At 46.6% G+C, this 25,274-nt stretch overlaps 2 protein-coding genes across 5 annotated transcripts in view; one reads left to right on the forward strand and one right to left on the reverse strand.

Annotated features, from left to right (window-relative positions):
• Positions 1-2,024: 2,024 nt before the first annotated feature.
• ATP5MC1 (ATP synthase membrane subunit c locus 1) lies at positions 2,025-8,945 on the reverse strand. 2 transcript variants are annotated; one of them, XM_077314199.1, is made up of 5 exons: positions 8,790-8,945; positions 7,507-7,555; positions 5,755-5,832; positions 3,112-3,287; positions 2,025-2,246 (listed from the first exon to the last, which is right to left on the reverse strand). In XM_077314199.1, the coding sequence occupies exons 2-5, from the start codon at positions 7,543-7,545 to the stop codon at positions 2,132-2,134; spliced, it is 408 nt and encodes a 135-aa protein (XP_077170314.1). In that variant the 5' UTR covers positions 7,546-7,555; positions 8,790-8,945; the 3' UTR covers positions 2,025-2,131. The 2 variants fall into 2 exon arrangements, with proteins under 2 accessions (XP_077170314.1, XP_077170315.1); XM_077314200.1 differs by having other exon boundaries at positions 8,709-8,833.
• A 2,660-nt stretch (positions 8,946-11,605) lies between these two features.
• The window catches only part of CALCOCO2 (calcium binding and coiled-coil domain 2), a 43,311-nt gene continuing 29,642 nt past the window's right edge, over positions 11,606-25,274 (forward strand). The window contains exon 1 of one of the 3 annotated variants that reach the window (XM_077313700.1): positions 11,606-11,759. The gene's annotated coding sequence lies outside the window, so the exon portion shown is untranslated. Of the gene's footprint in view, positions 11,821-15,734; positions 15,884-25,274 lie in introns of those variants that run through there. The other 2 variants (XM_077313699.1, XM_077313701.1) reach the window with 2 other exon arrangements.

The raw sequence follows: 25,274 nt of genomic DNA on the forward strand, positions 1-25,274 counted from the left end.
GGTTCTACATATGTCCACTGAGTATTACCATAAGCCCCAGACAGTATTTATTTATTATATTTCTATACTGCCCTCCCACAAGGCTCGGGGCGGTTTACATAAAACATAGGGGTATACATTGTAACTGTAACAATATGGCAGTCCACAGACCTCTGTTTGGCCTTCCCTGTTTATGCAGCTCCTACTTCTGGGGGAGGGGGCAGCTTTCCCATCACTGTACCCATAGTACATCGCTGCGCCTTCAAAGCAGTAGTGGCCAAAACGGCTCTCTAGATGTCCATGACGCCGGCAGGGTCTCATAGTAATTGTAGTCCATGGACATCTGGAGAGCCAGTTTGGCCACCCCTAAACGTGCGGGAATCAGGTGAAAGTTCAACAGGTCAAGTCTTTCTTGTCGCCACCTTAATTTCTGTTGCATAAATTTCAGCCAAGTTTTGAAAAACGGTAATAATTGAAGGCCACCCGGTACCTTGGGGCAGACGGCCTTTCTAAGCTCGGCACCGGAAAGGAGCCCTCCAAACCGGCCTGTCCCCATTATTGCCACTCCCGGCCCCCCAACCGAGGCTTCTGTGCACTGCAAAGCGGAACTTTCGCGGCTCCGTCGCATCTCTCTGGTCCTCCGCCGTCCTAGAGTGCTCTTCCGGGACCGCCGGTGTCACAGACCCGCTCAGAAGGGGCGGCGCCATCGTATGTCGACGTCATCAGAGCCAGGCAGCGTAGCCCCGCCCATAGCCGCCTCTCAAAGCATCCGCCCCTTTAAGAAATCTTTCCAGCGCCGTCCGCCAAGGGCAAGCGCTTCCTCCCTCAACGTGACCATAGAGGCCACGTCCTAGAGCGTTCCCGGAAGAGGCCTGCTGCCGCTATTCCCCGCTGAATTGTCCTTGTCTGACACCGACACGTCCCCTCTGCCCCAGAACAGGCATCAAGATAAAGCCGTGCTTTCATTTGCTTTCTCCCACTCCCTCCCATGTTCTTTTTTTAAATCTGCATTGAAACTCTTAATAGAATGTTTAAATGGCAGCCGTGTTGGTTTGAAGGAGCACAACACAAATGGAGTCCAATAACCCCTTTAAGACCCTCTGAGATCAATTCAAGGCGTGGGCTTTCATTTTTGTAAGCGATAAAGAGGCATTTAAGGAACTATACACTTGTGGAGGCAGGGAGCATAGGCATGTTTGAAGAAATAAACGCTGCTTTCTGTTACACCAGATTTGAGGTCTAATCCAGCCACTCTTCCAGAGGGGAACCAGTTTTCACATGCCAGCTGCCCTTGCCTGCCACAAGGGACTTGTCTTTTTTTGTTTTTGCTGCCTTTTCCAGCTACCTTTCTCAGCCTCTTGGTGCAGACCACTTACTGAGCAACACTATATTACTTACTGCAGCATTCCACAACTACGTAAGGTGCCACAGAAACTCCAAACTGATCCAAGGTATATGGCCCCACCCTACCGACACTTCACACACTGTTTGAGCCCCAGTGGGACCAGGAGCACAGCAACTTACCTTGACCCAGTTAGGAAGAGGCCTAGGCCTAGGTAATAATGATGGACAGACACAAGGCCCACCCCTTTCTCCCATGCCTACTCCCTGCAGTAGAGTACATTCCCTTGGGACTCACTTTGAACTCTTGTAGTGACAGCATGGCTTGGAAAAGTGATAAAGACTCCACCCCTGTCCAGCATTCAGGGAAGACATTATCCTCGGCAGGGAGTGCCACGTTATTACCCTGAGTGGATCTATTTGTGTCAACTTATGATACTTCAGGAAGGTACATTTCAATAGCTGAAGAGGTAGTCTGGGTGGGAATGCAGATTGGAGGATCCACTTTACAACTTTGTACCAGCCCCTCTTCCCATCACCAGATGCAGGCAATATTATGCACAGCAGGCAGACGTGCATACATGTTCATAAAGGGCTGATGTAGGACACTTTTATTCCCCTTTTCCCTACACTGTGCACATTTTAAACACTCTTTTTAAATGCGTGGAACACAACAGAGCAAAGAAAAAGACTCAACAAAAAGAAAACCCAAATCTGGTTTATTAACGTGTAACACTCTGGCAAGGGAGACAGGCTCAGACCCGAGAGGACACATAGACCACATGGGGACGGCATCACCGCTCTGAGTCGGTTACATGGCAAACAGGATGAGGAATGCCACCATCAGACAGAACAGCCCCATGGCCTCTGAAAGGGCAAATCCCAGGATGGCGTAAGAGAACAGCTGCTGCTTGAGGGATGGGTTCCTGTAGGTGGGACACAAGGCAAGATTTGTTAGGCAAAATCCGGCTGGTATAAGAAGCAGCTTTGAACTTCTTAGTTAAAGAAATAAGACAAACTAAATCAAAAGTAAACTCTGGCAGAGGGTGCAAAACATGCATGGATATGTCCTCTGGGTCATGGCTTGCATTTTCAAAGTGTTACGATTGTTCTCTATCATCTCACTGCTCTGATTATTTCTGCACAACTTTAAACCAGTTGCTTTAATTATGCTTTTGTGGCATTTTTATTAATTTGTATGTTTCGATTCCACCCTTTTCCAAGGGCTCGGGATGGATCATCTCTGTCAAAAGACGACTGACAAGCAATGTAAAATTTAAGCATTTTAAATCCTAAAATAGAAATTTAAAATGAATTGCACAAAAGCTATCTCCTCCTTGATGGTTAATTAGGTGGATTTTTCAGGCAGGGAGCCCAGCAGGTCATGGATATTATTTAAGGCCTCAGCTGTCTTGCAGAATTTATGCAAGCTTGTAGGCCTCTTTGTCCCCATCTCCAAAAAAGAAAAATCACATTCAATCGACCAACACATCCCCCCAGGAAAGCATGTGGACCCCAGGGCTGTTTCTTCAGCACCATGGAGAAGGGCGATTTTAAAAATGATTGCCAAGCCATCAATTCCAAAACCAAAATGTTTCTCTAACACAATGGGTGGTTTATTTGCCAAACGTGTGTACAACTTCTCTGCCTAGAAAGATTTCCATCAGCAATGCTTAATCATGATCAGTTGTACACAGAAACTGCCTCTTACAAGAAGATTTAAATGTATTGGGTTTTTGATGGTAAGAGCCCTTTCTAAGCTGCTTGTTTTCTAAACCCATGCAACCCTACCTGGCATAACCGATGATTAAGCTGCCAAACACTGTGCCAATTCCAGCTCCTGAGCCAGCTACCCCAACTGTGGCCGCACCAGCACCAATGAATTTAGCTGCAGTATCAATATCACGGGAGATAGCGCTGGTCTGGAATTCCCGATGAGCCAGCTGAAGATGGGAAGCACCAAAGGGCTAAGGATGAAAACAAATGATTAGTGCAGTTTCAGCCAAATATTTGTTGGTTCCACACTTTCCCTGTCCCCTTCCCATCCCCTTTTGTATTGCTGTACTTCTTTGTAGGTCACAGAGAACAAGAGCTCTCCTTTTGTGCCTGATTTGCCTTGCAGGCCTGGGTGCTTTGAACAGATCCAGGAGATCTGTCTGTTTTGGATGCTCCAATAGGGTCCTGACAGCTCAAAAGGGGTAAGCATTGCTGTGAGCTTGTTAATGAAGCCTTCAGCTCCCAACTCACTTGAGTGCCTCTGAATGCTTTAAGGCAAAACAAACTGTTGCCTTTTGGTAATAAAGGCACATCAAACACAACACTCCTTCTGGTCAAATGTTGGAATAGTTGGCCTCACTTGCCTCTTTCTTTCATATGTAGTGGAACTGTAAACTGATTTTAAAAATTTGGATTAAAGTTCATGATATGTTGCAAACAATGTTTAAATATACATTTGCACCGGACCCAAAAACATGTCATTAAGTATTTTACCTGCAAGTCAACCTAAACAGATGGAAGAATTTTTCTTTCACACAACCACAGCAGCAAGGTTGATTACTGCCTTTGGCTGGAAACAGCAACAGGCACCACACATGGACTCATGGTGCATGAAACCCAGAGACCTAGCAGTAACAGCTAAACTGACAGATTGGGTCAATCATAGACCGCCTGAAGAATATCAAAAAAACTGGGACGAATATCTGAAATGTCTGTGAAATCTTTATTCTGTATTTTTCTGTAACTAATATGTTAACATTAAACATTTTTTTTAAAGAGTACCACTTACTGCAGGCACCACTGAGCCACACTAAGCAGAGACTAACATAGAAAGTGCAGTCAACAAAATGGGACATTCAGCAACCATTGGCTGTAAGTTTCCAACCTTACATTGGTGTAAGGTTAGTGGTGCACACTAACCACACATAAGAACACCCTCCTCTTCCGTACCCAAGCCCTGATGGAACACACCACATATACTATGACTAAGTATAGGGAAGGCATTAACTCTGTAAGATGTTAGACAGCATGAAAAGACTGCCAGAATCCAGTTCACCAAGGCAGGCACTCATGCAAGTTCTGATGCAGAATGCTCCCCCCCCCCCCTTAAACTGAGAATGATCAGCTACGTGGTGAGAACAGGCAGATTCTCAATGCCCAATGCAGTTGCAGAGTGGCAAAGTCCAGGAAAAGGAAGATGACGACAGCAGCTTTCACAATCACCTCTCTGTGTTTATTGGCCATTTGGACCCTTTAGAGGCAGACCTTGATTTCACAGCGTATAATAATGCCTGTTTGAGTCCATCATGTGCTTTAGTAAAAGTCACTGCAAACCCACACATATGTTAACAAGACCCATCGCTATTCAAAAAGGTCTTGTTCTGTGCAGTTTAATAGAATCACAATGTTCAAAACGGCTCACAGACTTTTTTGCATAAATGATTTGTGACTGTGCTCTATACGGCTTACTGTAAGTAGAAGCCTGTTCTTTTATTTCTGTACCACTTACTGTAATTAGGAGCCTGTTCTTTAATTTTTGTGCCACTTATTGTAAGTAGGAGCCTGTTCTTTTATTTCTGTACCTCTTACTGTAAATAGTAGCCTGTTCTTTTATTTCTGTACCACTTACTGTAATTAGGAGCCTGTTCTTTAATTTTTGTACCACTTATTGTAAGTGGGAGCCTGTTCTTTTATTTCTGTACCTCTTACTGTAAATAGTAGCCTGTTCTTTTATTTCTGTACCACTTACTGTAATTAGGAGCCTGTTCTTTAATTTTTGTACCACTTATTGTAAGTAGGAGCCTGTTCTTTTATTTCTGTACCTCTTACTGTAAATAGTAGCCTGTTCTTTTATTTCTGTACCACTTACTGTAATTAGGAGCCTGTTCTTTAATTTTTGTGCCACTTATTGTAAGTAGGAGCCTGTTCTTTTATTTCTGTACCTCTTACTGTAAATAGTAGCCTGTTCTTTTATTTCTGTACCACTTACTGTAATTAGGAGCCTGTTCTTTTATTTCTGTACCACTTAATGTGTTATGTTAATGCTTATGCTATACTTCTGTTCTTTTGCATGGTGTCAGAATTCTATAACGTTACACCAATGGTTGCTGAATGTCCCATTTCGTTGCCTGTACTTTCTATGTGTAATCTACCTTGAGTCCCTGTGAAAAACACAGACTGTAAGTCACAGATTTGAATGAAATCTGTTTTCCTATTTCAGCCTTCAGTCTTATCTGTAAAATAATTTCATTCCTTCATAATGTCTGAAACACATTCATCCTTCATGGAACAGCCTTCTGGGGCAATTGGCCCAAGAAAGAGGAGGCCACGTTTCTATGTGCTTCTGGCAAGTAATGAGGACTGAGAAGTTAGCCTAGTTTCCCAATTATGAGCAAGCATGAGAGCAGCAAAGGGTTATCTTTATGTATTTATTCTTACCTGTACAGTTTGAGTCTCTGGCCTGCTCAATATAGACAGGCAAACTGGTCTGCTCAGAGGCCGCGAACAGCAGCGAAACTGAAAAGACATTTCATTTGATTCAGAAAAGTAGCAGCAACCCGGCACTGTCTTTGCCTGATTGGCAGCAATTTTGGGGCTTCAGGCAAATATCCCTTTTCACCATTAAGACCCTTTAACTGGAGATGTCAGTGCCTGAGTGCAAGACCTGATATGTGTAAAAGCATGTACACTGAGGTATGCATGGCTTCTAGGCTTTCTTGATTGAATGGCAGCGATATGGGGTGGAAAAATGTCGAGAATTTTCTGTCACATATGGGTAAATATTTTTATCAGGGCTGAGTCACTGGAAATCATGTTAGACAGGTGGGACATGAAGCATGGACATAGCTTCTTCATGGTAGGTTTTGGTATTTTTAGTTAGCATTATGTAAATGTTTAAATTACTTATTTAAATTTGCCATCAGTGAAGTGGGTTTTCTGGGTTTCAATTATTCTTGATTGCTACATTTTTCAAAGGCTATCAGGTGCAATGCACTCATCTCTCATACTGAGGGCAAAAGGTGAAATCCAGGGTATAAAATGTCAGTACCATTTGTTTTCAAAATACAACTCATCCTAACAGGCTCCTTGAAGCAGCATACAGTGATCACCCTTTTCTCCAAATATGTAAATACTACACAGAATAAGATAAATTTATGTCTAAGAAACATTTGAGAATACAACCAGGTAACATAACTCAGACCATTCGGGTCCACACCAATGTAAGCAGATTTGGAAGGCTTAGAGCACTTTGATTCAGTGAGAGTTGGACATCGACATTTCATAAAGTAGCCATATCACTGTGGCTTGGGATAACTCTTCAATATCTGCTCCAATTGTCCAGAATAATTTTAAAAAACTACATGTATTTTTCACTTTTGTCTTCCATTCCTCTACTTCCCAGTACAGGGCTGTGGTGCCCCATTAGATTAGATCAAGACTTCCCACATAGTAGTTGAGTTAGAATACCTTTCAGAGCTATAAGTGGCCTAATTCCAAATTGCCATCTCCTCCTTTTTGGTGGTGCAGTGAACTGACATTACAGCACTCCCCAATCCCATTTTCACATCTATGAATCATATGCTAGAATTGCCTAATTAATGATTTAAACAAGAGGAACCATGCAGAAGGACACTGCCTACTATAAATTCTGTTTGTACAGAAGCTACAGCATTTTGGATGCTTTCCCCCACATGCTTCAAGATTAAGTCTGGCTTAATGTACCATGGTTAATGCGCCACTGTTGCCCTAACAAGTAAGAATCACCTGCAGCCATCGTGCAAAGGAACTTCATTTTTCAAAACCTGGAAAGGTTGTTAATTGCAAATGACTGATACTGGCATGCATGCTTACAAGGACTAGCACAGAGTTGTTGGCTATAAGCTAAGCCGGCTTGGCATACCCTTCAGAAATCATTTTAGCTTAGCCTTTGATCTAGGTTCAAAGTATACATTTATCTGAGTTCATTGGTTTGCTTTGGACAAATTACCATTCTCAGGAAAAGGGGAATAGCTGGTGTGCCTATGGAGGAATGAAACAAGGAGCTCTTAAGCACAGTTGAGCACTTCTAAGTCCACTGTCTAAAGTGGATTTTACATGTTAAACTGTGCTTTAGATGGCTCTGTTAGGCACTTTAAAGAGGAGCTGCCTGTTTTTTTCATAAAGGCAAAATGTATGCAAAAAGGTCCTTACCAGAGCTGGCGAAGCCAGGAGAGCTACTGGAGTCTGCATTCTGATTACCCTAAAAGAAGAAAGAAGTCACATTTATATATACACACAACCCAAGTATTCTCACTGCTTAAGAAGGGAGCCCAGCAGGTGGACAAAGGAGGCAATTCCTAAAGAACACATCGGTTTCCCCTGAGTGTTCTTTTTGTATTGCAGGCATATATGTTTTGTTGTCTCAGAGCTTTTGCAAAGCATTGATTGATCTAGCTCTGGAGGTACACTGTTAAAGATGGATAAGTTAATCACATGGAAAATGAAGCAGATATGACCTGAGATTATGTAGCAAGGCACCATAAAGATGGCAGGGGTGAAAAACATGTGTTCTTCAGGCCTTTCAGGACAACTTTCAAACAGCTCTTTCCACTGAGCTTCCTATGACCTTCCCCACTCGATTCACACCAATGGCACATCAAGTCTGACATGGCTTAGCCACCATCCCCAGCCTTACACCCCAAGGACACCTGGATCCATTCTGTGCAACACACACTTATGAAAATGCATCTATGCTTGGTGCATCTTCACCTTGTCCTTTCCCCAGGAATTCCAGAGCACCACACACAATTTACCCCTGTCCATTTTACCCCCACAACAAGCCCGTGAGGTGGGTTATGTTCCAGGAAGACAACTGACATCAGGTCACTCAGCAGATTTCAAAGCAAGCAGAAACTCAAACCCAGCTCTTCCCAGACCTGGCTGACTCTAGCCGCTGCTCCACATTGGCTTTCCTTGGAGACTACTCCCACACTCACCACTCATGTGCTCAACAAGACTCAACACAACCCAAGCTGCACAAAATGTGCACTGGGAGAGTAGAACCAGGCTCCCCTGCGGTCAAATCCCCAATAGGCCATGAAGCTCACTGAGCAACCCCTGCTCGACCTCCCAGGCCCGTGGAAAGCTCCAGCGGAGCGCGGCGCCCCAATTCCTGCTCGCTCTGAATGTGACACCGACGTGACCTCGGCCTCTCCCCTCTCCCAGGGCTGTCCTGACGAGGAACCGGGGGAGGAGACGGGAACCCCCGCGCGCTGCCCGCAGCTTTCCAATGGAAAGGACCAGCATGCACTTAAATGAGCCAAGGTAACCGCGGGCTGGAATCGGGGCGACGACAGGCAACCCGAAGAAACGGAGCTGCCACCGACGGCGCTTCGCGGCCTTCCCCGGCTGACCTTCGCGGGCCAAGGGAGCCTCCACCGGGCCGCAAAGTCTCCGCGCTGCGGCTCAGCCACCGCCCGCCCGGCCGCGCTCACCTTGCCGAGGCTGCCCCGCGTCCTCCGCTCCGATTGGCTGGTACGGCGCACGGAACGTTTCCCCGGACAGGCCGCGGGGGCTGACGGGACGCGCGGCTTCTTATCCGCCGGCTATTGGCTGCCGCCCTCGGCGCTGGCCTCCGTCCCCCGAGCGCGGATTGGGCGACGCAGGAAAACGCGCGGATTGGTCCTTCCCCGGGAGCGTCAGAGGCAGGCTCGCTCACGTGCTCTCCTGCTTGGCCGGCTGGAGGTCACCCAGGAGCGCCGCCATGGGAGCCACGTGGGCGTCCGCTGTTGGTTGTAGGGTTGCAGCCTCCGGGTTGCTGGGGGTCTCCCGTGGTTTCAGCTGATCTCCAGGCGACCTGACATTGTAGTGATTTATTTAATTTATAACCCGCCTTCTTCCTAGGACTCAAGGGGGGCTACATTTATAAATATCCCCATGAAACCCAGCCCTTAAAACATCATTAATCCAAAAAAATACTGAGATGGGCATATGTGCACATGAGGAAATGGTTGCTTTGGAAGTAAAACTCCTTGGCATTATGCCTCCAATCCCGGCCTCCTGAGGCTCCACCCCCGAAAATCTGGTATTTCCCAGCACTGTACTGGCAAGCCTAGTCATCTGTGAAGATCTGTTTCTTTTGGCATCCCAGAACTCTGATATAATTGAACCAGTTGCAAAGTTTTTATATCTTGTCATAAGAGATTGTGAATGTATTTTGTCTTACTCTAAAGCATTATCTCTGTCTTGGTTTTCTCTACAGCAGTGGATCCTTTTGCACTTTCCCTCCTTATATTGTACATTTATATGCTATTAAAGGCTTCTTGTTATGTGAAGATCTGACAGGTACCTGATGCTTGGAGTTCAGTGGCTGGGATTGCAACAGCACAGTCCTGCTTGTACATAAAAAATAGAACTAACCATACTGGGAGGAGACTAAGGTTCCAAGTGGCATGAAGGCAAATGTCCTAGCCATTTTATAGAGCCCTATCTGGATGCTATTTGGTAGGTGATGTTACTTACTTCCAGGGCCGGAAAAGCATCAGTTGCCCATTTCTATGCACTGTCCATTAATTTTTCCAGGAATGTTGGCAACCCTAGGTCAGAACAATAGTTCAGAATACAGTTGCCACCAATTCCGTGCCTTAAGGAAGTCCACAAACAGGGCCAGCTGGTGTAAACCCTCTGAACCAGCAATCCCATCCAGCTATAATGGTTAATAGGCCTGGGTTCCATAAATGTCTGCAACCCCCTTTTCAATCAATCTAAGGTAGCCATCATGTGGCAGTGAATTCCACTAGTCAACTAATAGTTATGTGGAGTAATATTTTGTCTGTCTTGACTGAACTGCAAAGGAGTAGCTGTGTTAGTCTGTTGTGGCAAAGTAAAGCAAAAGGCCTATGGCACTATGAAGACTGAGAACATTTATTTCAACATATGAACTTTTGTGGGTCATCACTCACTTCTTCAGGTCTTCCTTGGATCTGAAATGGTGGTGAACGGTGACTCATGAAGATGGATATTGAAGTAAACGGTGTTGGTCTTTAAGGTGCCACTGGACTTTTATTTATAACCAATTGCCAAATTCTAACATGATGTGAGAGAGAGAGAGACAAGTGCTTCTTTATTCATGCTGTCTACACTTTGCCTCCTTTTGTAGTCCTCTGCCCGATCCTAACCCTTTCCCCCCTAATAGATGACTTGATTTATCCATATTTGCTTAAAAGGTAAAGGTATCCCCTGTGCAAGCACCGAGTCATGTCTGACCCTTGGGGTGACGCCCTCTAGCGTTTTCATGGCAGACTCAATACGGGGTAGTTTGCCAGTGCCTTCCCCAGTCATTACCATTTACCCCCCAGCAAGCTGGGTACTCATTTTACCGACCTCGGAAGGATGGAAGGCTGAGTCAACCTTGAGCCAGCTGCTGGGATTGAACTCCCAGCCTCATGGGCAAAGCTTTCAGACGGCTGCCTTACCACTCTGTGCCACAAGAGGCTCTTCCATATTTGCTTACTGTCTTATTTGATGACTGCCACTTCATTACACTGAAGAGCATGATATTGGAACTGATGCTAACATTTTTAATATTTATGTATTTTTAAATCTTGTGAAGGCCCACACATAAAGTCTTCAGTAGACTGCTGATCATGGGTCCAAAGCAAAAGCAAAATCATCCCTCCACACAAACACACACCATCTAATTAAAGATGCCGTATTAGGTCTATTTGAATAGCCTCATGTGGTGCAGAGTGGTAAGGCAGTAGCATGCTGTTTGAAGCTCTGCCCATGAGGCTGGGAGTTCAATCCCAGCAGCTGGCTCAAGGTTGACTCAGCTTTCCATCCTTCCGAGGTTGGTAAAATGAGTACCCAGCTTGCTGGGGGGTAAACGGTAATGACTGGGGAAGGCACTGGCAAACCACCCCGTATTGAGTCTGCCAAGAAAACACTAGAGGGTGTCACCCCAAGGGTCAGGGGATACCTTTACCTTTATTAGGTCTACAATCAATCCTTCCATCAAACTGACCTAGTTTGAACATACAGGGGTGGCCAAATTGGCTCTCCAGATATCCATGGACTACAATTCCCATGAGCCCCTGGAAGAGCCACATCTGTAGAGCCACAGTTTGACCACCCCTGGGTCCAGTAGCACGTTTTAGATCTGGCTTCTTCTGGTGCCCTCTGCCGGAGAGCCGCTGCCTGCCTGAGGACACAATACTGACCTTAGTGGAACAAGGAGCTGCGTGAGTTGACAAGCGCTTCTTGGAAGGAAGCGTCCCCCTCTCCTAAAACTACACCTCCCAGCGTGCCTTGCGAAGGGAGGTGCCATCAGCTGTAACTTTCCAGCTCGGGGCTGGTCTGAGGATCAGGAGGAGCCCGTTGCGTCTTCTGCTTGGGGACGCCGCGGTTGGTAGTCGTTGCTCCGGGCGGCTGCAGGTCTTTTCGCTTTCCCGGGGCTCAGCCGCAGGGTGAGTCGGTAAAAGAAGCTGGGATTTAGCAACACGTTAGCGGAGAGGATCCCCGCAGCAAGTAAGCGAAGTTTGCGTCCAGGGAAGCTTCTTCCATTGGGGTTTGCGGTATGTTTTAGTGCAAGGGAAAGTGGATGATTCAAAAGGCGACGTGCATTCAGGATTACTGGTTTGGGGAAGGGTAAGAAGGAAGTATTCTTGTTGCTGGAGCAATGTGGGTTAAGTGGGTTTTTCTCCCACCCTCTTCCCGAGGAGCGCGGCGTGGCAGACCTGGTTCTCTCCGTTTTGTTTTCACACCAACCCTGGGAAGTAGCTTAGGTTGAGAGAGTGACTGGACCGAGGTCATTCAGCCAGCAGAGTGGGGATTTGAACCCTGGACTTCCGGATCCAAGGGGAGCTGCTGCCAGGGATGTGTGCAGACAAAGAACTCCTGTATTTGTAAAGCAATCAAAACCTGCATACTGAGGAACCCTTGGACCCTTTTAGGATCTCTGGCTGTGGCATAATTTCCATATATATCACCTTGCAACTAAAACTTTCAGTTGCCTGAAGAAGCGTGCTTGCGCATGAAAGCGTAAACCCAGAATTAAATTTGGTCTTCAAGGTGTCACTGGACTCAAACGTTGCTTCAGACCAACACAGCTCTCCCCCTGCATTTATTTCCGTTATGATGTTATTCCCCATAACAACCCTGTGAGGTAGATTGGCTGAGTGTGAGTATAGCTGACCTACCCCCCCCCCCAGCCTCACAGCTGAGAGGGGATTTGACCTTGGCTCTGTCTAGTCTTAAACCTTACGCCACATGGTCTCTTCTAATTTTACATGGGGATTTTTTTAAGTCACAAGGAAGGGACGGTGGCTCAGTGCTTTGACCTGGATAGGCCAGGCTAGCCTGATCTTATCAGATATTGGAAGCTAAGCAGGGTTCTTGGATGGGAGACCTCCAAGAAAGTCAATAGTTATTATGCAGAGTCAGGCAAATGACTCCTGTTAGTCTCCAGGGTTATACTACAGAATTGCTGCAAGCCAGTTGTGACTTGACAGCCCCAAAAGATAATAAGGTGGCTCTGTGGTAGAGTATGCAGAAGATCAGGGCTTCCTTCCATGTCACCTCCAATTAGGAAGCAGATGTGGAGGATCTGCGCCAGAGGCTCTGGATACCTGCTTCAGGTCAGGGTAGAAAATACTTGGACGGAGCAGCGCTCTGATTTGGTGGGTGTCAGATCTGTGCACTCATGTCTTCTAGGAGAAGGGAGAAAAACTTACTCTCTGGTGACACATGGATCCCCCTGCTGAGATTCCAGTGTCCTATTTGCATTCCTGGGTTATACTGCTTGGTCATATTGGCACGTAAAGAATGTTGTGGGGTGGAATGTTATTTTTGATAGATGTAGGTTGTCCCTTTTGTACCTTAGCTGGCTGCCAAGCAACTGAGTTCACTTTAATTTTATCTTCCCGAGAACCCTGAAAGGTTGGCAGACCGGTAAAAGCTTACCCGAGGTCAGCCTTTTGACCATGAGGCATCCTAATTCCCAGCACACTGATGTTAATGTTGGTTGTGGCAAAGAGTTCCCTACAACTGTACACCACCGGCAGTTTTTGAAACAAACGCCTTGTAGGTAGACCAGGAATTCCCAGCCAGGGCTGTGAGGATCCCTGGGGGGTCCGCGGGAGTTCTGAAGGGGGTCCACAGGAGCTCTGAACTGGCATGGTCTGGGGGTGTCTGCACTGTCTTCTCAGTTCCTACTCTTTCTGGCCTACATGAGGGAGAGTTGCCGTAGTAGTAGTTAAGGCGGGGTGAAGGAGTAAAAGGATGGCTAAGAGTATGGATAGTGATGCCATTTCTAGGTGTGGCAGGGGTGAGGGTCGCCTGACATCACTTCCGGAGCTCCTCGAAATCTGCAAAATTATTTCAGGGGTTCCTCTATGGTCAAAAAGTTGAAGAAGACTGAGGTAGACTGTGGTCCTCTAGAACTGCATTGGGATAAAATAGGGCACAAATACTTTAAGGCAGGGGTAGTCAACCTGTGGTCCTCCAGATGTCCATGGACTACAATTCCCATGAGCCCCTACCAGCAAATGCTGGCAGGGGCTCATGGGAATTGTAGTCCATGGACATCTGGAGGACCACAGGCTGACTACCCCTGCTTTAAGGGATGGTCCTTCTGGGTGTCGCCTTTTCAGCCTGTGTGGTATCATCATCATCAGTTTACTTACAGTCCATTGACCAGCGAATTCCAGCAGATCGGATAAAATTACATCATCCACATTTAGACGGAGAGCCTAACTGGGCTGGATCAGAATAAATAAAAATTAAATCAGTGTGGCGTAGATGCATTAAAATTAATCAATAATGTATGTCAGTGATGATAAATGAATAATAAAAAAGGCTCCAGTAAGAGAGATGATAATAGCAAAGATGGGAGTTAATAAAATTACATTATTAAAAGAGCTTTGCGTTTATGAATCACAGTTAGGCAAAACATTGCAACCGTGTATGTGATTTGCTTGTGACTTTAATCCAGAAGATGTCTCAATATTAGGCCCTCAGTATGTTTTAAATTGTTTTCAAGAGGGTTGAACTGTGTAAGGCAGGGCATAATTAGCAATTCCCTCTCTTCCATGAATAGCGGGCAAAATAATAACCTGTGGGTAATTGTCTCAGTTATATCTTCTGAATGAAGACAATGCCTCAAATGCTTAGGGCAGGGGTAGTCAAACTGCAGATGTCCAGGGACTACAATTCCCAGGAGCCCCTGCCAGCGAGAATTGTAGTCCATGGACACCTGGGGGGCCGCAGTTTGACTACCCCTGGCTTAGGGGTACAGGAAAATCTGCCCTGGAAGACTGCCAAGGGGAGAGCATTAAATCTTGCTTTTGAAAAGGCCCATCTAAGTTTTGGACTTATGCTCTGACCAAGATATGTTGCTGGAGTTAAGGGAAGTGTGGTGTCACGATTAGAGAGCTGGACTAGAATCTCAAGGCCCCCGATTGAAATCTCCACTCTGCCCTGTAAGCTTTGATGGATGGTCGTGGGCCAGTGACATTCTCATGGTGTAATCTACCTCAAAGGGTTGTTGTGAGGGTAAAACACAGCAGAAGATAACGTAGTAAGCTGCACTGAAGAGAAAGACAGGGAATGAATGGAGTAAATAAAATTGTGAAATTAGCGTTGTTAGCACTTAACGTTAGCCAGATCTAGGGTAAGTGGTGGCAGGGTAGTATGATTCAAAGAATGGGTAACTCGGGACAAATTCTAGTTGTTACTTGGGGTAGAGACTGTAAAATAATATTGTCTTCTGTAAAGCTGCCCACTGAGATACTTAGATCTGTTCTTGAGACCAGAGGTCAAATTCTCACACAGCCATGAAGCTTATCAGGATGGGGTAGTGGTTAATAGTGGTGGGCTGTAATCTGGAGCAGGGGTAGTCAACCTGTGGTCCTCCAGATGTCCGTGGACTACAATTCCCATGAGCCCCTGCCAGCAAACACTGGCAGGGGCTCATGGGAATTGTAGTCCACTGACATCTGGAGGACCACAGGTTGACTACCCCTGATCTGGAGAACAGGGTTTGATCCCCAACTCCACCACCTGCAGCCAGCTTGGTGACCTTGGGCTAGTTTCAGTTAGAGATATTCTCACAGAGCAGTTCTCTTAGAGCTCTCTGTCCCACCTACCTCACAGGGTGTCTGTTGTGGGGAAAGGAAAGCCACTTTTGAAGTCCTCCAAGTAGTGAAAAGCAGGGTATAAAAAAACCAGCTCTCCTTCTTCATCTTTGGCCTGTTTCTGCCTCTCTTTCTCTCAGGCGAACCCACCCTGCAGGGCTGTTCAAGCAGTAAAAGAGCAGAATCATATGTATTACGCTGGGTGTGGTGCATGCATGTGCATGTACCTTTGAGTCCCCAAGAACTACTTTCTGTTTCCTCCTCAAAGCTTGTATGGGCAGGGCCTTGGTTTTCTCCGGTTCTCAGTGTTGCTGCAGTCTTCCTTCCCTGTGTGGTGACCCTGGTGTTCTCCGTCTCGAAATGTCCTTGCCCAGTTGTAATCCATAAAGAGACCTGTTGTTAAATCTCCCAGGGCTTCCAGCAGAGACAGGACTGAAGGGCCTTGGAAAAGAGGAGAGGTAAGGCCACCCCCTGCCCTCTGTATCTCAGGATACTCCTCTGAGCTTCTTGAACCGAGGGTGGGATAGAACTATGCTTGGTGGACAGGCAAGAGCAGATGTTGCCTCTCCAGACTCTTAGAACTCTTGTTTCAGCTGCCCTCTTCTGCTGGGCCTGCTTGCTAGCATGCTAAGAAGTCCCCCAGGGCTGCCTAGCAGGTGGGATAACCTGCCTTTATTGCTCCTGTCTCTTAGAATTGTCCTCCAGATTGGTGGCTGTGTTTGTCTGTTGCAGTGAAAAAACATAAGTGGCTTCTAGTCAGAGTGGAAAGATTATATCTCAGTGCCATGAAAATGTCCATTAGTTTTGAATGTGCTGCTTGATTCCTGCTTCCTTCAGGGGAGTTTGCCTTCAGTTCTGACAGCATCTTCACTCACAGAAGGCCTAGCCGTGGTTCAGTTTCTCCCTTGTCTTTTCCTTTTTTCTTGGCTCCCCACTTTGTGGAGACAAGATCCCATTTACTGCTGCCCTTGCTGTGCTAATGTCCCAGCAGATGATGCCTGGTCATCTCTCTTGGGTGGGGCCAGATGAAGAGAAGCAGAGATCCTCAGTGGTGTAAAGTTTAAGATGAGACGCTTAAAAGGCCAATGAGTTACCAAAAAGGATAAAGTTCAAGTCCAGTGGCGCCTTTTAAGACAAACAAAATTTTATTCAGGGTATCAGCTTTTGTGTGTGTGCACACTCCTTCAGATTTCGTGTACATGCGCATGAAAACTTATGTCCAGCATAAACTTTGTTCGTCTTAAAAACACCACTGGACTCAAACTTTGTTCGTCTGCTTCAGGCCAACACGGCTACAGCGTTACTGATGATACCCATTAACTGTGTCTGCATTTAATTTTCATCTAATTTTAAATCTTGCTTTTATTGTAAACTTCTTATAATACCTTGTATGCAAGGCATGCTGTTGGATGTTTATGTTGGTGCGTGCTCTGACCTGTAGGAAACCTAGGAAAATATAATTTCCCTCATTACCCTGGGCATCTGGATCCTTTAATTGGCAGCCAACAATCCAGATAAGCAAACCATGAAGAAGAATGCGCTGCCATGTGGCAGCTGGCGCATGGCGACCCCATCCGCTGGGCATTCCTGGCAAGAGATGAGCAGAATTGGTTAACAATTGCTTGCCTCAGTGTACCAACCCCAGTCTTTTTGCTGGTCTCCTTCCCAAGTACTAACTATGCTTAACTTTTTGTATCTTACATGTTCCAAGAAGCTCAGGCTAAGCTTCAGGCTTATAGTGGAATGAAATCTTTTAATTAGCAAATCTGGAAAGTCTAGGGGGAGGGTGGGGGGGAGAGAAACCACCACCAAACAGATATGCATTTTAGCGTCAGAGAAAAAATAAGCCCAGTGAAGCAGTAGAAATCAGGCTGATTGTTCACCCCTGTGGGAAGGGTGTAGAATGTCTTCCTTCTTTCTAGCACTGGAACAGATCTAACTTCCAACAAGAGAGTGCTTTCCCTCTAAAGCATTAATTATAGATCGGATAAATCTTACAAGTCACAGCATGGTTCAGATGCATTTTTGATGACGGAGGTTCTTCCCCAGAGAGGAAGAATCTGATCTTCTCCATCCTGAAAAACAGCAGCCGTTTAGTGCTGGAAAGATGTAGTTTTGCCCGAGCAGAAGCATCTGGACAGTGCAAGGAATGAGCGATAAACAGCTCTGCATTTTTTGGGCCAAAGCTAATAATCTGGAAGGGGCGTAAAAGATGCTGGGAAACTGGAACAAAAAGACCTGGCAAAGCATCAGGGCTTGTTGGCTACAGAGTTCTCTGATTCAGATGTCACTTAAGTTACAAACCTATGAACACATACAGCTGCCTGATGCTTGACCCATCAAGGTCAGTATTGTCTACACAGACTGGCAGTGGCTCTCCAGAGTCTCAGGCAGAGGTCTTTCACTGCCTGGTCCTTTTGAACTGAAGATGCCAGGGATTGAACTTGGGACCTTCCGTATGCGAAGCAGAGGCTCTTCCACTGAGCTGTAGATCCCCCTTCAGGCAAACTACCTTCTCTCATCCTACATGAAGCTGCCCTATACTAAACCAGACCCTTGGGTCACTGAGTTCAGTGCTGTCTACTGAGACTGTCAGCAGTTCCCCAAGGCCGCAGGCTCATTCCTTTCACACCACTTGCAATCTGATCCTTTTGGCTAGAGATGCCAGGGATTGAACCTAGGACTTTCTGTCTGCAAGATGCTCTGCCACTAAGCCATGCATTTTCCCATGGTGGGATGTGTAATCCTGTTGTCCCACCTTGCAGGATAGTTGTAGCATGTTGCATACAGAAGGACCTGGGTTGGAGCCTGGGGTTGGAACTCTGCTAGAGATATTAGAGAGCCCCAGAGTAAGATGTTTTGGCTTTATCGGATTAATAGTATTTTTGCAGGGGAAAGCAGATGCCTGAGCATGATTTGTGTACGGCGCTTGCCAGTAGTATCTGAGTTAAAAACTAAACTGTGAATTGGGATCACCCTCTTTTGAAGCTTGTTGCTGATAAAAGACCTTGAGCAAGCTGGTACTTCTCAGGCTTATGTCCCCATCTGGAACATGGGGCAATTCAAGGATGAATCCCACCTTCCAGTGTTGGAAGGACTGTTGAGAAGTGTTTTAGAACAGGGGTAGTCAACCTGTGGTCCTCCAGATGTCCAGCGTTCGCTGGCAGGGGCTCATGGGAATTGTAGTCCATGGACATCTGGAGGACCACGGGTTGACTACCCCTGTTTTAGAATGTTCCTAATTGTAAAGGTTGGGATTTATTGCCACTACTGAATCAGAAGCATCTCTGCAGATTCCTGGGAATCCTGTTGTTTGGCCAGCATAGTTCACATAGTCACAGCTGATTTGTGGGGGTTTCAAAGCAAGGGACGTTCAGAGGTGGTTTGCTACTGCCGACCTCTGTATTCCCTGGAGGTCTTCCATCCAAGTATTAGCCAGGGACCTGATGAGATTGGACCATCTGGCTTGTACATAAACCCATTTCTGCACTGGAGACATGCTTGATTTAACTTCTCAGTATGCCATTGCAGCTGTGCACAGCCCCGTTCTGGCTTTACCCCCTGGGCTTTCTAGAAGATCTATGGCAGCTACTATGGTGACCGACCTCACGATCTATATTTGCTTACGGGATGGATCACCAGCTCCCCTCACCCAACCTCCAACATTATTCCTGTGTCTTTAAGAGGAACCCAGAGGAACTTTGGACAAAGAAGCTGCTCGTTTAGATCATTTTTTCTGAACCGTGAAGCCAGTAGATGGCTTCAGGCAAGCCATTCAGCTCTTCAGCTGCAGTCTACCTCACAGGGTTGTTGTGTGAGGATAAAATGGAGGAGAGGATAATGACACAAGCTGCCTTGGGTCCACACTGGGGAGAAAGGTGGGGTGCAAACGAAGTGAATAAATATTGTAAGAATGATCAGATGCCAGCTTTTGTGTTTTGAGACTTTTCCTACCGATGGCCTCCTCAGAGCCCTGTGTAGGTATGCTGCCTGCTGCATGCAGCGGGACAATTCCTGGAACTGGGCTTAGGTGTGTCTGGCGTTGAAAGTGAAAGTGATCAAGCGAGCCATAAGTTGGCCCCGATAGGAAAAGTTTGTTTTCAGGGCAGGAAATATGAAAAAGCTGGCTGGCTGCCCTGTTACATGAGGTCGTTATCTTGTGTATTTTATCAGAAGGGAGTGGAAATGAGCACAGGCTGCACGCTGGACCTTGTACTGGGGCTTCTTGCAAACTTTATGGTAGATGGGGAAAGGAATGGGACTGGAGCATGGGCTGGGGTGGAGGAAGACCTAGGACACCTCTCTTCTGTGTTCATTCTAAAGACCTTTCTTCTCCTCTTCTTTATGAGGGAGGAGTAGGCCTTGGGGAGGGTAAGGAGCATTAATTCTTTCCTCTTGTGCTTTTTAAAAATTTGCTTTTGCATTTATTTCTGCTGGAGGAAGTTATAGAGGGTGAAAGCAGTTCAGGGCCTGTTCCATAGAGAAAGGAAAAGGGGGAAAAAGGGTTAATTCCTCTTCCTCTTCCTCCTCTTGTTCCAGCATTTGAAATAAAATGAATGTGGAAGAAACTTTATTAGTTGGTCTGTCCAGCAAGAACATGCAATGGGCAAGTCTGCTGCTTTATTGTCCAGATTCTTTTTTTACAGAATTAAAAAAGAATCCTAGCAAGCTTGCTGAAAGGCAGTTTTTAACAAAGTTCCCAAAAGCTGGGAATATGGGCCAGTTTGTGGAATGCAGATTGTTAGCGATGCCAACCTCCAGATGGGACCTGGGGATCCCCTGGAATTATAGCTCATCTCCAGGCAACAAAGACCAGCCCCCCCTGGAGAAACTAGCTGCTTTGGACTCCATAGCCTTACACTCCACTGACGTCCCTTCCTGCCCCACATCCGGTCCATTCCTAGCTCCACCCCCAAAGTCTCCATGTGTTTCCCAGCCCAGATTTGGCAACCTATAAATGGTGCTTACAAACTACCTATGTCAACGTCCTCAGAACTGCCACTGCCAGTCTAATATCTAATGTAAAAAGGTAAAGGTATCCCCTGTGCAAGCACGGAGTCATGTCTGACCCTTGGGGTGACGCCCTCTAGCGTTTTCATGGCAGATTCAATATAGGGTGGTTTGCCAGTGCCTTCCCCAGTCATTACCGTTTACCCCCCAGCAAGCTGGGTACTCAGTTTACCGACCTCGGAAGGATGGAAGGCTGAGTCAACCTTGAGCTGGCTGCTGGGATTGAACTCCCAACCTCATGGGCAGAGCTTTCAGACTGCATGTCTGCTGCCTTACCACTCTGCGCCACAAGGGGCTCTTAATATCTAATGTGCATGGTTTAAAAATACCATGAGGGACCAGTCAGGGACTTCACGTCTTGTCCTCCCCCTTCCATATATGCCTTATAAAGCAGGGGTAGTCAACCTGTGGTCCTCCAGATGTTCATGGACCACAATTCCCACGAGCCCCTGCCAGCGTTTGCTAGCAGGGGCTCATGGGAATTGTAGTCCATGGGCATCTGGAGGACCACAGGTTGACTACCCCTGTCATAAAGGGTTGAATTCCCCCCTCCCCCGCTGTTTTGCCACTTGAAAAGGCATCATGAGAGAGGACAAGAGCTCCTCGCCCCTGACTGGACGAGTTTTTACTGTGGCTCTTAGACTTTAACAGCAGTTAAAAATGAGTCATGTTGCTAAAGTGGCCAGTCTGCAGCTCTCTCCTGCAATTACTACTGATCTCCAGATTACACAGATTAGTTCTGGGGGAATTGCCCTTTCAGACTGTGCCCCCTTTCCGGTAGCCTTTGTAAACTGTTTTAATAGTCAGCTGCTAAGTTTTCTTTGAGTCAGTTCAGACACAACCATTTTAGCATCCATCCGTTAATTACCTTCTCATACCATTAGTTACCTTCTCTTGCTTGCAACTGATGGTTGAGCTGTTCTTGAGGTGAACTGCTTTTTTCCATTTTCGCTGCTGCTTTACGTATCTGAATTGTCCTAAGTTTGCTGTTTAAAATGTCTGCACCACCTCCAATAGCCCCTTGCTTCCCCCACCTTCACCCTGCCGTCTTCCTCAGACCTTTTGGGGGGAATGTTCTAAGTTGAACGCTATAGTGCTGGACCAACGCTACAGCGGCACCACTGGGATACACTCTGGGAAGTGCTATATTTGTCTGGTGCTATAGCACTCGACTTAGATCACCCTCCAAAAAGTCTGAGAAAGATCGTGCAGCAAAAAAGGGTGGTGGTGGGGAAACCAGGGCACTGTTTGAAACATCCAGATCACTTCAGAGATGGCTCATTAACGGAATGAAATCTGCTGTATCCAACCCCTGTTCCTGTATCACCAGCGAGAGATAACATCCAGCTTAGAATGGTAATGTGAAAGGGGTCTGTGAGCTTCCTCCTGAGTGGAATCTCCAGGAATTTCCCTTTTGCAACCCTAGGTCAGGAAAAGTCAGCATCTTGGTCTGCGAGACAGCAGCCATGACCCCTGGCTTAGTCATGTACAAAATGGCTGCCATTAGAAGGTGAGGAGTCAAGTATAAATGCTGCCATGAGAAGGTGAGGAATCAAGTACAAAATGGCTCCCATGAGAAGGGGAGGAGTAAATCCAAAATGGCTGACAAGAGAAAAGGAGGAGTCAAGCACAAAATGGCTACCAAGGCAGGGTGAGGAGCCAGTCACAGAATGGCTACCAAGAAAAGGGGAAGAGCCAAGCACAAAATGGCTACCAAGTCAGGGGGAGGGGCCAAGCACATAATGGCTACCAAGGCAGGGGGAGGAGGCAATCACAGAATGGCTACCAAGGCATGGTGAGGAGCCAATCACAGAATGGCTACCAAGAAAAGGGGAGGAGCCAAGCACAAAATGGCTACCAAGGCAGGGGGAGGGGCCAAGCACAAAATGGCTGGCATGAGAAGGGGAGGAGTAAATACAAAATGGTTGCCATGAAAAGGGGAGGAGCCATGTACAAAATGGCTGGTATGAGAAGGGGAGGAGTAAATACAAAATGGCTGCCATGAGGAGAAGAAGAAGAGGCATTTCTAAAATGAAAAGGGGAGGAGTAGATACAAAATGGCTACCATGAGAATTGGAAAAGTAGGTACAAAATGGCTGCCATGAGAAGGGGAGGAGTAGGTACAAAATGGCTGCCATGAGAAGGGGAGGAGTAGGTACAAAATGGCTGCCATGGGAAGGGGAGGAGTAGGTACAAAATGGCTGCCATGAGAAGGGCAGGAATAGATACAAAATGGCTGCCATGAGAAGGGGAGGAGTAGATACAAAATGTATGCTATGACAAGCAGAGGAGTCATGTACAAAATGGCTGCCATGAGAAGGGAATACAGAATGGCTGCCATGATAAGGGGAGGAGCCATGTATAAAATGGCTGCCATAAGAAAAGGAGGAGTAAATACAAAATGGCTGCCAAGAGAAAAAGAGGAGTCAAGCACAAAATGGCTACCAAGGCAGGGGGAGGGGCCAAGCACAAAATGGCTGCCATGAGAAGAAGAGGAGTAAATACAAAATGGCTGCCATGAGAAGGAGAGGAGTAAATACAAAATGGCTGCTTTATTAAGGGGAGGAGTACTTTCAAAATGGCTGCCATGAGAAGAAGAAAACCCATTTCTAAGATGTCTGCCATGAGCAGGGCAGGAGTCAAGTACAAAATGGCTGCCATGGGAAGGGGAGGAGTAGATACAAAATGGCTGCCATGAGAAAGGGGGGGTAGATATAAAATGGATGCCATGAGAAGGGGAGGAGCCATGTACAAAATGGCTGCCATGAGAAGGTAATACAAAATGGCTGCCATGAGAAGGGGAGGAGCCATGTACAAAATGGCTACCATAAGAAGGGGAGGAGTAAATCCAAAATGGCTGACAAGAGAAAAGGAGGAGTCAAGCACAAAATGGCTACCAAAGCAGGGGGAGGGGCCAAGCACATAATGGCTACCAAGGCAGGGGGAGGAGCCAATCACAGAATGGCTACCAAGGCATGGTGAAGAGCCAATCACAGAATGGCTACCAAGAAAAGGGGAGGAGCCAAGCACAAAATGGCTACCAAGGCAGGGGGAGGGGCCAAGCACAAAATGGCTGCCATGAGAAGGGGAGGAGTAAATACAAAATGGCTGCCATGAGCAGGGGAGGAGTCAAGTACCAAATGGCTGCTATGACTAGGGTAGGAGCCATGTACAAAATGGCTTCCATGAGAAGGAGAGGAGTAAATACAAAATGGCTGCCATGAGAAGGGGAGGAGTAAATACAAAATGGCCTCCATGAGAAAGGGGGGGTAGATACAAAATGGATGCCATGAGAAGGGGAGGAGCCATGTACAAAATGGCTGCCATGAGAAGGGAATACAAAATGGCTGCCATGAGAAGGGGAGGAGTATATACAAAATGTATGCTATGACAAGCAGAGGAGTCATGTACAAAATGGCTGCCATGAGAAGGGAATACAGAATGGCTGCCATGATAAGGGGAGGAGCCAAGCACAAAATGGCTACCAAGGCAGGGGGAGGGGTCAAACACAAAATGGCTGGCATGAGAAGGTGAGGAAGGGCCAATCACAGAATGGCTACCAAGAAAAGGGGAGGAGCCAAGCACAAAATGGCTACCAAGGCAGGGGGAGGGGCCAAGCACAAAATGGCTGGCATGAGAAGGTGAGGAAGGGCAGGAATAAATATAAAATGGCTGCCATGAGAAGGAGAGGAGTAAATACAAAATGGCAGCCATGAGCAGGGGAGGAGTGAAGTACAAAATGGCTGCCATGAGAAGGGGAGGAGTAAATACAAAATGGCTGCCATGAGATAGGGGGGTAGATACAAAATGGATGCCATGAGAAGGGGAGGACCCATGTACAAAATGGCTACCATAAGAAGGGGAGGAGTAAGTCCAAAATGGCTGACAAGAGAAAAGGAGGAGTCAAGCACAAAATGGCTACCAAAGCAGGGGGCGGGGCCAAGCACATAATGGCTACCAAGGCAGGGGGAGGAGCCAATCACAGAATGGCTACCAAGGCATGGTGAAGAGCCAATCACAGAATGGCTACCAAGAAAAGGGGAGGAGCCAAGCACAAAATGGCTACCAAGGCAGGGGGAGGGGCCAAGCACAAAATAGCTGCCATGAGAAGGGGAGGAGTAAATACAAAATGGCTGCCATGAGCACGGGAGGAGTCAAGTACTAAATGGCTGCTATGACTAGGGTAGGAGCCATGTACAAAATGGCTTCCATGAGAAGGGCAGGAATAGATACAAAATGGCTGCCATGAGAAGGGGAGGAGTAGATACCAAATGTATGCTATGACAAGCAGAGGAGTCATGTACAAAATGGCTGCCATGAGAAGGGAATACAGAATGGCTGCCATGAAAACGGGAGGAGCCATGTACAAAATGGCTGGCATGTGAAGGAGAGAAGTAAATACAAAATGGCTGCCATGAGAAGGGGAGGAGTAGATACAAAATGGCTACCATGAGAAGTGGACAAGTAGGTACAAAATGGCTGCCATGAGAAGGGGAGGAGTAGGTACAAAATGGCTGCCATGGGAAGGGGAGGAGTAGGTACAAAATGGCTGCCATGAGAAGGGCAGGAATAAATACAAAATGGCTGCCATGAGAAGGAGAGGAGTAAATACAAAATGGCTGCCATGAGAAGGGGAGGAGTAAATACAAAATGGCTGCCATATTAAGGGGAGGAGTAATTTCAAAATGGCTGCCATGAGAAGAAGAGGACCCATTTCTAAGATGTCTGCCATGAGCAGGGGAGGAGTCAAGTACAAAATGGCTGCCATGAGAAGGGGAGGAGTAAATACAAAATGGCTGCCATGAAAAAGGGTGGGTAGATACAAAATGGATGCCATGA

Source organism: Paroedura picta, chromosome 16 (assembly GCF_049243985.1).
Source record: "Paroedura picta isolate Pp20150507F chromosome 16, Ppicta_v3.0, whole genome shotgun sequence".
NCBI lineage: Eukaryota > Metazoa > Chordata > Lepidosauria > Squamata > Gekkonidae > Paroedura > Paroedura picta.